Source organism: Prionailurus viverrinus, chromosome D3 (assembly GCF_022837055.1).
Source record: "Prionailurus viverrinus isolate Anna chromosome D3, UM_Priviv_1.0, whole genome shotgun sequence".
Lineage (NCBI taxonomy): Eukaryota > Metazoa > Chordata > Mammalia > Carnivora > Felidae > Prionailurus > Prionailurus viverrinus.
In genome coordinates, this window is record NC_062572.1 from 18,976,698 (window position 1) to 18,989,803 (window position 13,106).

A 13,106-nucleotide genomic window follows, 5' to 3' on the forward strand; every position below is an offset into this window, starting at 1 on the left:
AGGGGAAACTTTTTTAAAAAATGAAAAAGGCAGGGGTGCCTGCGTGGCTCAGTTGGTTGAGCGTCTGACTCTTGATTTTGGCTCAAGGTCATGATTCCAGGGTGGTGGGATTGAGCCCCACGTTGGGCTCTGTGCTGACAGAGGGGGAGCCTCCTTGGGATTCTCTCTCTCTGCCCCTCCCCTGCCTATGCTTGCTCTCTCTCTCTCAAAATAAGTAAATAAACTTAGAAGGAAAATTCCTATGAATAATAATAATAAAAACAATAAATAGAATCTAATGGAAAAATGGGTAAACACTCAAATAGGCACTGCACAAAAGAAATCTAAATGGCAAATAACACGGAAAAACACACAACCATATTATAATCACAGAAATGCACATTGAAACCAGGAGATACTACCACAAGCCCACTGAATTGATAAAAAACATTTTAAGATTTTATTTTTTAGTAATGTCTATCCACAATGTGGGGCTTGAATTTACAACACTGAGATCAAGAGTCACACACTCCACTGACTGAGCCAGCTGTGTGCCCCTGGATTGACAAAATTAGTAGAGCTTTTTATACCACTGCTCATGAAGATGCAGAACAATGGGGAATCTCATATTCTGCTGGTACAACACTTTGGGAAAAGGAATAAAAACAGCATTACTTTTGGAGATGCACATTCTCAATGACCCGGGAGGCTCCACACCCAGGCATATATGTATCCCCTAGAGAAGTAGAGTCCTATATGTACCAAAAGACATACCTTTCAAAGCATTTTCTTAAGAGCCAACAATTAAAAATAACTCAAATGTCTGTCAATAAAATACTAGATAAATCGTGTGTATACTTTCCACGAATGCTACACAGCATGGAAAATCTAAGCAGAGGCATGCACTTTGACCTAGTTAACTCACAATGTTGAGGGAAAGAAGAGAATACATCCGTAGGGTTCCATTCACATATTGAAAACCGGCGAAACAAAGCTCTTACTTAGGGCTGGGCACACACACGGCGTGGAACCAAAAAATGAGGAAGCAGTGTGCACGAAAGTCTAGGGGAAGGAGGGGCCCACGGGGACTCCTAGGTGGTCACTTTATAATTTGATGAGGATGTGGCAGACATATTTCTGTATTTAGATTCATATGGGGGTGGTGGCAAAGTGTATGGGTGAAGAGCAGAGAGCATGGCCCTGACTGGCCTGGGCTCTTGTCCTGACGGTCCACCACACAGAGGCCAGGTGACCCCTCTTTGGGCCCAGTTCTTCATCTGTGAAATGTGGAGAACAGCAACGTGTGTGTGTGGTAAGAGAAACAATGCGCAAAGGACAAGTGGACCTGTTTTCCTGCCAAGTGGGTACCTCCCTGCCCCTAGGAAACAACCTGCCTATGGCGGAATCACCCTTGTCTCTGTCGTTGGACTTGGGCAGGATTTTCATCTTGTTTTAATTGGAAGAAGCAGGTCAGATTCAGGCTTCCACCCTCAATGGGGAGTTGTCCCCCTGTTCTAGGGCTGGGTGGACACCCCTCTACCCTGTGCCGCGCTGTGAATAGAGTCCTCCTGCTTCTAGCAGCAGGTACAGGGCTTCTCCTTCCAGAAGGGCTGACTTGGGGCAGTCAACATGCCATGTGGAATCTGTGAGGTCCCCCAATCACTGAAACTGGTGAAACGGGCAATGTCCTCCACTCACAGATCAGTCTCACTTGAGCAGCGGTTCCCGAGTGTCTCAATTTGAAGCAGACCAAAATGATTGGAAATATTTGTGGCAATAGTAAGGAATGGAAAGACTCAACACAAACGCGGCCACCCAGACTCCATTCCTCCAGGCCTGCCAGGCGGGCAGAGGACCACACAGAGACCAGCATCGGTCTTTCTGTTCTGACACTCCCAGGCAAGCGGAATGTTTGGAGATGGGGGCCACGGAGCCTGCTCCACGTCTCCTTCCCACCTTACCTCTGCCAAGGTCTAGGCTGGTCTTCACCTTCTTCTGCTTCCAGAGGCTCTGCCGCCTGCCTGTTCCTCCAGCCGCCTTCCTCAGATGGTCCACTGCACCAGCAGAGCCCCGTAATTAAGAGCACAGGCCCCATGCTCTAACTTCCTGCACCGCCACCAACTGGGCTTTGAGGTCTGAGCCTCGGTTTCCTCATCTGCAAAATGGGGGTAGTTTCAGTTCCTACTTTACGAAATGGTACCCACAGTATGTGCTAGTATTCACTCAGCCCCTGTGTGCAGGAAGGGGGTAGGTGTTGGGGGGAAGTGTTGAAAGGGTCAGGGCCTGGGAAGGGGAGGGCTGGAAGAGGGAAGCAGATAACAAGTGTGGTGCAAGGGGAGGCCCAGGCCAATCTTAGATCTGAGGTCCGAAGGGGGTCCAAGTTAGACTTCAAAAGTTCCCTGTCCTTAAGGTGTTCCGGGCCCATGGGCCAGACAGGGCCTGTGGGACAGAGCAATGGGGAAAGGCCATGGCCAGGGAGGAGCTCTGAGGGGGATGGGTACAGAGCTGGCCAAGGGGAGGGCAGGACACGGATCCGGATCCCTACTATAAGAACGGGGGAGGGGTGCTGAGAGGGAAGAGAAGGGGAAGAGGAGTCCCTAGGGAGGGAAGGTGCTGGAAGGGGTGAGAAGAGGGATTTTGGAGGAGGAAAGGTGGGTCCTAGGAGAGAAGCTACATTTGGGGGAAACGGGGCAGACGTTCTCGGTGTGTTGAGGCAGTTTTGGGGGCCTGGGAAGGGAGTACAGTCGGGAAGCTGTGCAGCAAGAGCCTGGGTGGGAGCAAAGATGGCAGGGAGGAGGGAAGCAGCAAGGTTCGCACACACCTCTCCTTGTCCCCGGCAGCCCCTCCCCTGGGGACCTGCTCCGTGGTGGGCTGACCGAGTCCCTATAAAGCAGTGAGGAGGGAGTCTGTCCCACCTCGTGTGGCCCTGGCTTTTGGCGGGGTGGCTGGCTGGCAGAGGCATGGACCACAGTGTCCCCTGCCTGGCGTCTGTGGGCCACGGGGCCCGGCTCCCAGACATTCCTGCACGCGAGTGTGTTGGGCAGCGGGTCACCGTCGGGTGGTTGCCAAGTTGTCCCTGTGGTGAGGCTGCCACCGTGCAGCCGCACAGGTGAGAAAGCGCTGCTCACAGTACTTGGGAGCCAGTGGACAGTCTTCACGGGTCATCTGGCAAACGCTGGAGGGGTCCCATCTTACGGGTCACAAGCCGACTGTGCCCCACTTGTCCACAATCTCACGTCACACACCGGTCCCCCTCTGATCTCCGATCTCGACCCTGGGGGAACAGGGCCACCCCCTGGCTTCTCCATTTTCTGAGACTGCGGTAATGGGCCAGGGTCAGGAAAACCCAACTGGGCCGATTAAGAGGAAGAGCAACCGGACTAAGGATAAGTCACACGCTCCCCAATGTGGGGCCTCAACTCCCCAGGGAGTGATCTTCCCCACCGCACAATGGAACAGCTCCTGCCTCATGGGGTGCGGGGGGATTAAATGCGTGAACACGTGGGAAGACCCCAGCACAGCGCCTCGCAGGGCCAACAGCTGATAGAAGCTAGCGGTCATTAGAATTCTTATGAAGACATGTCTAATAGCAGAAGGCAAGGAGGTGTGTGGTGGGGGGCTGTAGACGGTCTACAGCAGTGCTTCTCTAGTGTGGGTCCAGACCGGCGGGCGCAGCACCTCCTGGGAACCTGTCAGAAATGCCAACTCCCCAGCTATGGTCCGAGTCGGAGGCTGTGTTCCAGCAAGCCCTCCCGGGGGCCATGACGCTGGTGCCTGTGAGAGCCTCCCGGGTGTGAGCTGCTGGGTCTGGGGCCTCAAACCGGCTCACAGAGAGAGAATGCTCCATTTTCCCCAGCCTTGTTGCTTGGAAAGGCACTGTGATGGCCAGGCCCCGCCCCTTCTTCTGTTTGAGAGAAGAGACCCGAGTCACCTCCCCAGAGGACAACTGTTGGGGACTAAGGGTGGCCCTGATTGAACCCAGGTACATCCCATCGTCCCTGTGGGAACCTGCCTTAAGAGACCGAAATAACCCCACAACTCCTTCACCTGGTAAAGGAGGTGAGGGCTACTGTGCCCGGCTGGCTTTTGCTGAATTTGAAAAATTAAACTTTAGGACTGAACACATCATGGTAAGATCAATGGAGCAGATAATCCTGATGCACAATTTCTTTTAAGAAAGCTACCTGCTAAGGGGCGCCTGAGTGGCTCAGTCGGTTGAGCGTCCAACTTCAGCTCAGGTCATGATCTCACGGTTCGTGAATTCCAGCCTCGCGTTGGGCTCCGGGCTGACAGCTCAGAGCCTGGAGCCCGCTTCAGATTCTGTGTCTCCCTCTGTGTGCCCCTCCGTTGCTTGCACTCTGTGTCTCGCATTGTCTCAAAAATAAATAAACATTAAAAAAAAAAAATTGAAAAAAAAAAAAGCTACCTGCTAAGCACAAGGAGGAAAGAGGTCGTAATTCCTGTAAACTCACAAGAGTCCCCCGGGGTAGAAAAATATTCACTACTGTCTCATTAAAGATTAGGTTATGGGAGAACTTTCTTGAAACTTTGACAGAGTACCTGGAAACATCACCTCATTGACGTGAACAGAATTACCACAAAGACACTATAGAGCCTGTTTATTGCATAACTAGCAGGCACAAATTCCAAAACGATTTTACAACGCTTACAGGGTTGTACAATAATTACAGGAATAGAATGTACAATAAACACAAAAAGTACAGAATAACGAGTGACATGGATAAAACACATCTGAACAAAAGGCATTTCGTTTTTCCTATGCAGCATTTTCTTTTGTAAAAAAAAAAAAAAGGGTGCCTTTCACCGGGACAAGGAAAGAAGGAACATTCTATGATTGGGGAGCTCACAGCCGCTGTGGACAGACACATGCTGGCCTCACTCTTGGTTCCGCAGCATCAATCCCTGGAGGCATGGGGTAACAGCTCCCGAGGTGCGCGTCTACACTTCCAATTTTATGAAATGCCGCATTTGATCTTTGGGCCCGATTCCCTGTTCTTTGGCAAATAAGAACTATTTGCGTTCTGAGGCAGAGGAGGACTTCAGCTAAAGGAGCTTCGGGGCGGAGCGGTCTCCTCTTCAGCAAGCGCCAGTTTCATAAAGTGCACCTCCGTCCTCTCGGCTCGGGCGGGAGGAAGATTTGAGAACTAAGAGTGACGAGTGACCTTAGAGAACGCAGACGTTAGTGCAAGGCTACGGGACACACGTGCAAAAGATGGTGAACAGCCGTTCAGACAACAGAACTGGGTCTCAGAAGAGGTGAGGAAGTGTTCAGGGCACCAAAGGGAGGCTGGCAGCCCCTCTGTCATGCACGTCACTCCACCTAGAACTTCCTTCGGGGCGTTGGCACTGTGGGTTGACAGAGCAAACGTCTGCACCGCTCTTACAATCAGAGATGCTCTCTGGGTCCCACACTCTTGGACTTTGTCTAGGGGCACAGAGACAAGGTCCTCCGTCACCAGTCCTTGAGTGTTCCAGTGAAGACGCCACCGCACCCACCGCAGACAACTCATTATTTAGAAGCCCGCCCTCCCTGGGAGGCCGAGGCACCAGCTCAGGACTGCCACCGGGCTTCCCCGAGGCCCCTGCATGGGCCCAACATGAGGGCAGGTGTGTGCAAGAAAGAGAAGGGACAGCTAAGTATGTGCAGCACGCAGCAAAGGTTATCAGATGGGGCTCAAACTTAATTTAAGGTAGAAGGCATCCCCTCAGCATCCAACAGGAACATGGCACTTAGGATTGTGCAGAAAAGTGGATGAGTCTTTTGGAGATGTGGACCCTTTCCCCGCACTACTCAGTGTAGCAAAATCTGGCAAAAGCATCCACACGCTGGGCCTTAGTAAACCAAACACCATCACGGTGCTTCCTTCATGACAGCATACGGTCAAGCTATAAAGATGTTTGTGAATCAAACAGTTCTGTGAAAACACAGGCTTATTTAGCACGTATTTAGGCAACTGTGATTACTTTGACTTCTTCACGTGTATGAGCACTATGGGACAGAATACATGGGTAAGATGAGGACTCAAAGCAACTTAACACAGGGTAGGGGTGGCCACGTTACAGGTAAGGCTCGGAGGTAAACCAGGTGCGACCTCATACTGCAGCTGACAGGACCCCTGGGCAGAGGCTGTGAGCTGGCAGCCCAGAGGTCACAGTTCCCCCACACGTGTGCTCTGAGAATGTTTAGTCACCAACATTTATAAACAGAGGAATGACACAAATAATATCCATGTTTTTGGGGTCTCTTAAAAAATCAAAGCTCCGGCCAGCTCGGGCCCACTTTTCCACAGGGCAGCCTGGGTGAGGCCGGGGAGCTGCTGTCCCCATCAGGTGCACCGTTGCTCCCTGACTGTCCTCCGCCCCTGCTCTACACCTGGCTCACTTCATTCATCTCCATCAATGCTGCCTGGCCCCTCTGGTCTAGGTCAGGGTCTGAGCCACACCCACGCAACTGCCGCAATAAGCGGGGGCAGGAACATGCTTTAGCATTCAGAACAAGAAAGGTCTTTTCTTCAGTAGCTTAAAAACCAACGTCAGTATGTTCCAGAACCTAAACCTGTGCTTTTGTAGCTTTGGGATAGCCGGTGGTCAGCTAGAGCACACTCTCTAAGGAATTCATGAAAGAGGATGTCTCATTTTTAAGTACCAGCGAGACAATGGAGGAGAAACAAACTCAGATGACCGCAGACACCTTACCTTACGAGAAGTCCTTAAAGGTGACGAGATTTACCAAACAGGCCATGTGACGAAGCTTTCGTGGTTAAAGGAGTAATCGAGTTCTGGGGAAGACATATGTTACCACGTCAGGGAGCGGCTAATTTCTCTTCCCATGGTTTATGGCAGTGGTATCTGAATGGGGTGGCACAGAGTAAGTTATGGCTTGTGGGACGTGGCTCCTCCTTGCCGCACATCTGGAATGACACATCTGGTTTCCCGTGAGAAGGCAGAACCCTGAACCACGCGTGATGATGTGGCAGCACTCCCACCTGGACAGGGCCACAGGACACGTGACGTGGGGGATGAGTACTTATCTGGCACCACGGAGACTTCAGGATGATAGCAAAATAGAGACAGAAGATCAAGACAGAAACATCAAATAAAAGAACGTCTACCAAGACAGAATAGGTAAAACAAATGGAGCAGTCCATTGTTTCCAAGTTAGACTGTTACGCTACTTTTAGAGAGTGGCAAAGTCCTTTCTCTACATCCATGTTTGGAAACACCCTAAACTTAAAGATTCCTGCACTAGGGTGGAAAAACTCGCTTATTGCACAATGCTTGGTAGGGAACAGATGAGGTGGAATTTTTTTTTTTTTAACCCAATTCTCTCCAGAAAATGTTTCACTAAATATCTCATTTATAGTTTTAACCCTAGACGGGCAGTTTTAAAGGGATGGAAAAGTTCTAACAAACTTGAAACAATGAAACTATGCTTTTGAATGACTATGACCATCAACTCAACAACAGTCACGGACAGCACAACAGAACACTGGAGAGGAAACTGGCAGACAGGCACAAAATAAGGCAAGTGGGTTAAATTAATAGTCAAAAATTTTGTTAGAAAACATGCAAAAATAATACTGAGTTTCTTAAAAACAGTTTTAAACTTTCATTGAATGTCTGTTTCTGTAAAAACTGCCAGAATTCCACGTCTGCATTTGAAACTGGACTTTTAAAAAGCCTAGAAAATAGGAGGGCTGGTGCCAAGCTGCTCAGTTGTTGTTCTCTTTGGTGGTGATGGTGACCAGCTGCTTGGCGGCCTTGGCAATGTCGTACGCGCACTGGATGACTTGCTGTGTGACCAGCTGGATGTCCGTGGGTGGGCCGGCGTCCCCCGGGAGGGTCTTCTTGCACTCTGACTGAAGTCGGTAGGCGCTGGACGTCAGCAAGCGCAGGGAAGTCCTCACCGTGTCAGACTTGGGTTTCTAAACGGAAGAACACAGTCATCTGCCGTGAACTGCAGGCTGGACGCCCAAGAGCGGGGACGAGCCTTCTTGTGAAGACAGCTCAAGCTGTTCCACAGCAAACGGCGGTTCTGTCACGCCCTTCCCCAGAGGCAGCGCACGGGACACGGCAAGCTGCCCGGCCCACAGTGTGCGAGATGCCCACGTGCTTGCACTCAAAGGTCAAAGTGCATGCAGTGTCAATTTAGTAGGATATCCTATTCGGAGGTGGTTTTTGACAATGTTAATCCACTTGGATGAAATATTCCAGACACCATTTTAACCTATTAGTGCTTTGCCTTTAGCACGGTGCTCACACATTCTTATTAAAACCAAGATCCGTGTAGGACAAAATTATTCCCATGTTTGCATATTTAAAACGTATGCTACAAAGAGGTTAATATAAAAGGTCCTGAGAAAATTTCTTTCAGTTCATTTAAGAGGGTCTGAACCGACTGGGGTGCCTGGGTGGCTCAGTCGGTTAAGCATCCAGCTCTTGATTTCGGTTCGGTTCATGATCTCGTGGTTCAGGAGACTGAGCCCCACGTCAGGCTCTGCAATGACAGCGCAGAGCCTGCCTGGGATTCTCTCTCTCCCTCTCTCTGTCCCTCCCCTGCTCACCCACTCTCTCTCTCTCTCAAAATAAATAAACATGAAAAGAAAAAGGGATCTGAACCAAGTAGGAAGTGACTTACTTTGGGGAATAATGCTGCCATTTCAGTAACAGCTACGTGTATCCTCTCTGAGCAGGGAATATAACTGCAAGAATATTGAAGAGGTTATTCAAAGACAGCAGAAATAACGCAGAGACAGAGAGTACCAGGGGGCTAGAATGGGTTCCATTTATATGTCCCCCACGAAGGGGCTGAGGCCGCAGACAGCCCACTGTGGATGTCACCCCAAAAGAAGCAGGGTCCACACCTTTTCTCCAAAGTTCATTCATTCTGATAAAAAGTCTCCACACATGGGACGTAGGTGACATACACGACTAGTTAGGGGAAGCCACAGAACAGTCTATAAAGATATTCACACTTCCTCCAGTAGGTCATTTGTTTTTCAGGTGCTTCATCTCCCTAATTTCTTGAAAGACAAACAAGGATTCCCATGCACAGGCCACAGAACTTAAAAATAAAGGACTGGAAAACATTTCTCAAAATTACATCTGGAGCTTGGGGCACCTGGATGGCTCAATTGGTGTCCAACTTCGGCTCAGGTCATGATCTCACAGTTTATGGGTTCGAGCCCTGTGTTGGGCTCTGTGCTGACAGCTGGGAGCCTGGAGCCTGCTTCGGATTCTGTGTCTCCCTCTCTCTCTGCTCCTCCCCCACACATGCTCTGTCTCTCTCTGCCTCTCAAAAATAAAGAGAACTAATTTAAAAAAAAAATTTTTTTTTTAAATTACAGCCAGAGCCTATACCTCAACACCCACATGTTGGTTAAAACTGAAGGACACTTCTAAATTCCTTCTATTCAAATGCATCTCAACCATTAGGGAATTGAAAGCTTTACTTTGGGTAAAGAGAAAACACTGAGTCAGCTCTTATACTGGATCAGACACTTACCTACTTTCTCATGAAGCTGCCATGACTGTTTGTAACAGGCAGCCATGAACACAGCCGGCACTCTCTCTGCTCGCTTCATGAGCTCTAAGAAGACAAAGCGCATTGGCTCTGCCTGTCCTCATCCTTTCCACCAGGCCGCCTGGCCTCCTAGGGACCCCCTAGATGACAGTCTGAGAGCTGAGGCTTCAGGAACACTGATGGAGTGCCAACTCTGTTCTCAGCACTTCGTGGAGACTCATGTGCTCCTCCCAATGGCCCTATGAGGCTGGTATTATTAACACACCCATTTTTCAAATGAGCAAACTGAGGCCTGGAGAAGGAGAGAACTTGCCCAAGGTCCCACCACTGGTGAGAGACAGCTGAGCTCAAACCCGGCTGTCCAGCACCTGGGCCTGGGCCTCTCACTGACACATCACAGTCCTCTCTTGGGATCAGAGACACAACAGATTTACGTCTTTCTTTATAGCAAGCCTCTTTCCACTCGTGACTAATGATTCTGACTTCTCAGGTGATGGGAACTGGAAGAATGGAGACTTCGGTTTCATTCAGGATTCTTATTCTTGATATTGTAATATGCGACATATGAGGCTAGTTTCCTGCACCTTAAAAACGTTAGGCTTCTGCCCTGAGTAGTATGTTTTACAAACTACTACTGCAGAGAAAAGACAGACTGAAGATGAGACTGAACAACAGTTCTGAGACAGCACACTGCCACCCAGGCTTGGGTTTTGTTTCTGGGAGAGCTGACCCACAGAGCCCAAAAGGGAAATGCGATATGGGAAAAGCTCTTTGGTAGCCTGTTGGTGGCATGTTAGGAAATACAGTGCAAATATTCAGGTTTGGCCTTCCACAAGCACCCATGTGGCTGTTTAAAAATTTCCCTTCCAAGATGGAACCAAATCCTGTTCAGCATCCAGCCTAACAACTAACATTCTTTCCCCATTTTTTAAGTCATGAAGTTAGCTTCTGCTTAAAGACTGTCATAAGCACCTCTGTACTTCATCTTTGTAAGAAATCTAGTCTCAAAACTATTTTAAGACTGGGGCATCTGGGTGGCTCAGTCGGTTGAGAATCCAACTTGGGCTCAGGTCATGATCTCGAGGTCAGTTGAGTTTGAGCCCCGTGTCAGGCTCTGTGCTGACAGCTCGGAGCCTGGAGCCTGCTATGGATTCTGTCTCCCTCTTTCTCTGCCCCTCCCCAGCTTACACTCTGTTCTCTCTGTCTCTCAAAAACAAATAAACGTTTAAAAAAATTGAAAAAAAAAAACTGTTTTAACTAAGACTGGCTATGTTTTAGTTAAATCATTACATTTCCAGAAAGTGGTTTATATTATCCCAAAATACTTTCAAATGGGAAATCCTGACTTTTACCTTTGCAAGCAATTAGAACCACACACCACATAGTAACAAAATGGCCCACACAGAAGGGGTTATTTCACTTGTAAATATGAAGGGGCAACGACCCATCTGGTCACACAAATGCTCAGAAAAAGACCCTCTTATAGCAGCCACTGATTCAGGCCTAAATGTTACTTAAACCAACATGCCCATTACATTAACACTGGTTAACATCTTCATTTTGACTCCAAAATAGAATTCAACCTTCCCCTTGCTGCACAGAAGCAGGGACGCCTTGCTTTTCCTAAGGATACCTCCCCAAAACTCACTCAGTATGAAATACTTTAGGATGTCCTCAATGAACCACAAAAGCAAGCATGCACAGAGTAAGGAGAAAGTTCATGTTCACAACTTCCAGCTCTTATCTTTCCTCAAAGAAGGCTTGTGTGCATACTGTGAGGTCTAATAGTGTGTGCATGTGTGTGTATGCGAAAGAGACAGAGACGGACCAGGAGTGGGGCTGTAAGCTCAGGGTGGACACCAGACTCAGAGAAAGCTGTGGGCAGCTTGCTAGGCTCAAGGGACAGGGGCAAAGCCTGAGTGTGCCCGCATGGGCTGCTGGTTTACTCAGAGTGAGCACAGGTGACAGATAAACAAGAGGAGAAAATAGGAGGAAAAGGCGTGGGTTTAATCAGTACAACTCAGAGTTATAAATGAAAGTGTCTCGCACATGTTAAGTAACCACAGACTTCAGTAAAGCAGTGGGCAATTCGTAAAACATAAATTCTCTAGGTCAATTCTGATTTAAACTAAAAAGAGTGAACTAATGATTAAACTCTGCATCATCCTCTCAGGGTCTTAAGAAAATCAGATCTTCATGTTTTTGCATGGATTTATACGTCTTAAAAAAAAAAAAAAGGTGTGGGGGGTGGAACTTCCCCAATTGTGCCAAGCACCGTATTTCTTTCGGTTGAGGACAGAAATGGCCTCCAGGCAGATGTTTCTATTTTTGACAATGCAACGTAAACATATTTTTTTTGTTTGTCTGAAATACAAGCATGGTACTTGTGAACTAAAGTAAATCTGTTGTCAACTGGTAAGCACCGGCAGCTTGTGGAGTGCGGGGGATGGGGAGGAGCAGTGTGTGATAAAGAGGCTGCCTGAGAAGGAGGGAGATAAACAGCCGCCTAATTCCCATGGACCTCTGAGGACCCTCCAGCAGTCCATCCAGGAGGACAAACGCTCATCCTTCACTGAACACAGACTGCTCCTTTCTCACCAAGTAGGAAACAGTGACATTAGGGAAAGTCAGAACTGCAGAGAAAAAAGGGAAAGGGGAGAGCAGGGCAGTCTAGCCTGGCGATACCGGGAACACAGAGAAGGCAAAAGATTCTGGCCCATCTTTATGTGGAAGGAGAGAACAGAGAGGACCAAGGAGGAGCAGTACCCGTGTCCCCTGAACAACTTCTGTTACTGCACTGCACGCAAAGGACCTCTTCACCCGAGCACTAAACTTTACTGACCTACGGAAAACAGTGAGATCGTTCTGGGGTTTCGACGGACCTCTGCTGCTTTCTTAAACCCAATGGGAGGATGTTAAATGCTTCATGAGTGTGTCCAGATGCGGCTGGCCATGTGAAACTAGGACACTGCTCAGGACAGTTAACGACCCACCACTAGTTCTCAGAGAACCTGTGCTCAGGGAACAAAAAGATGAGCTGGAACAAGAGCCAGTCCCTTCTCCACCGGAAGAAATAACTTTGCAGGATATGGTTCTGCTCAGAGTAAGATGAATCTCATTTCAGGAGCGCAGGTGACGATTAGGTCAATTGTTATTTGTAAACCACTTGTTTCTTAGATGTTTATGCACGCGTACACGCATGAACACACATACATGCACACAAGGGAGGCCTAAGAAATCAAGTTCATGCCAAGATACCTTTTATGCCAGGGGCGCCCGGGTGGCTCAGTCGGTTAAGTGTCTGGCTTCGGCTTAGGTCACGATCTCACGGTTTGTGAGTTCAAGCCCCACGTCGGGCTCTGTGCTGGCAGCTCAGAGCCTGGAACCTGCTTCAGCTTCTGTGTCTCCCTCTCTCTCTGCCCCTCCCCCACTCATGCTCTTTCTCTCTCTCTCTCAAAAATAAACACTAAGAAAAAAAAAAAAAGATACCTTTTATGCCAGCCAACTCAACTCTAGCAAGGGCACACACAGGGAGCACAGTGGCTGGAAGAATCAACGGCAAGCCCTAAGGAGCAGCTTCTTG

The 13,106-nt window shown here is 48.8% G+C and overlaps 1 protein-coding gene across 15 annotated transcripts in view; it reads right to left on the bottom strand.

The window, feature by feature from the left end:
* Window positions 1–4,583: 4,583 nt before the first annotated feature.
* GIT2 (GIT ArfGAP 2) overlaps window positions 4,584–13,106 on the bottom strand; it is a 52,103-nt gene continuing 43,580 nt past the window's right edge. For 14 of the 15 annotated variants that reach the window (XM_047827971.1, XM_047827969.1, XM_047827964.1 and 11 more), the window contains 2 exons: window positions 8,639–8,702; window positions 4,584–7,925 (listed from right to left, as the gene is read on the bottom strand). In XM_047827971.1, the coding sequence (XP_047683927.1) occupies window positions 7,713–7,925; window positions 8,639–8,702 (277 nt within the window). In that variant the 3' untranslated portion in view covers window positions 4,584–7,712. The remainder of the gene's footprint in view (window positions 7,926–8,638; window positions 8,703–13,106) is intronic. The other variant, XR_007145827.1, reaches the window with a different exon arrangement.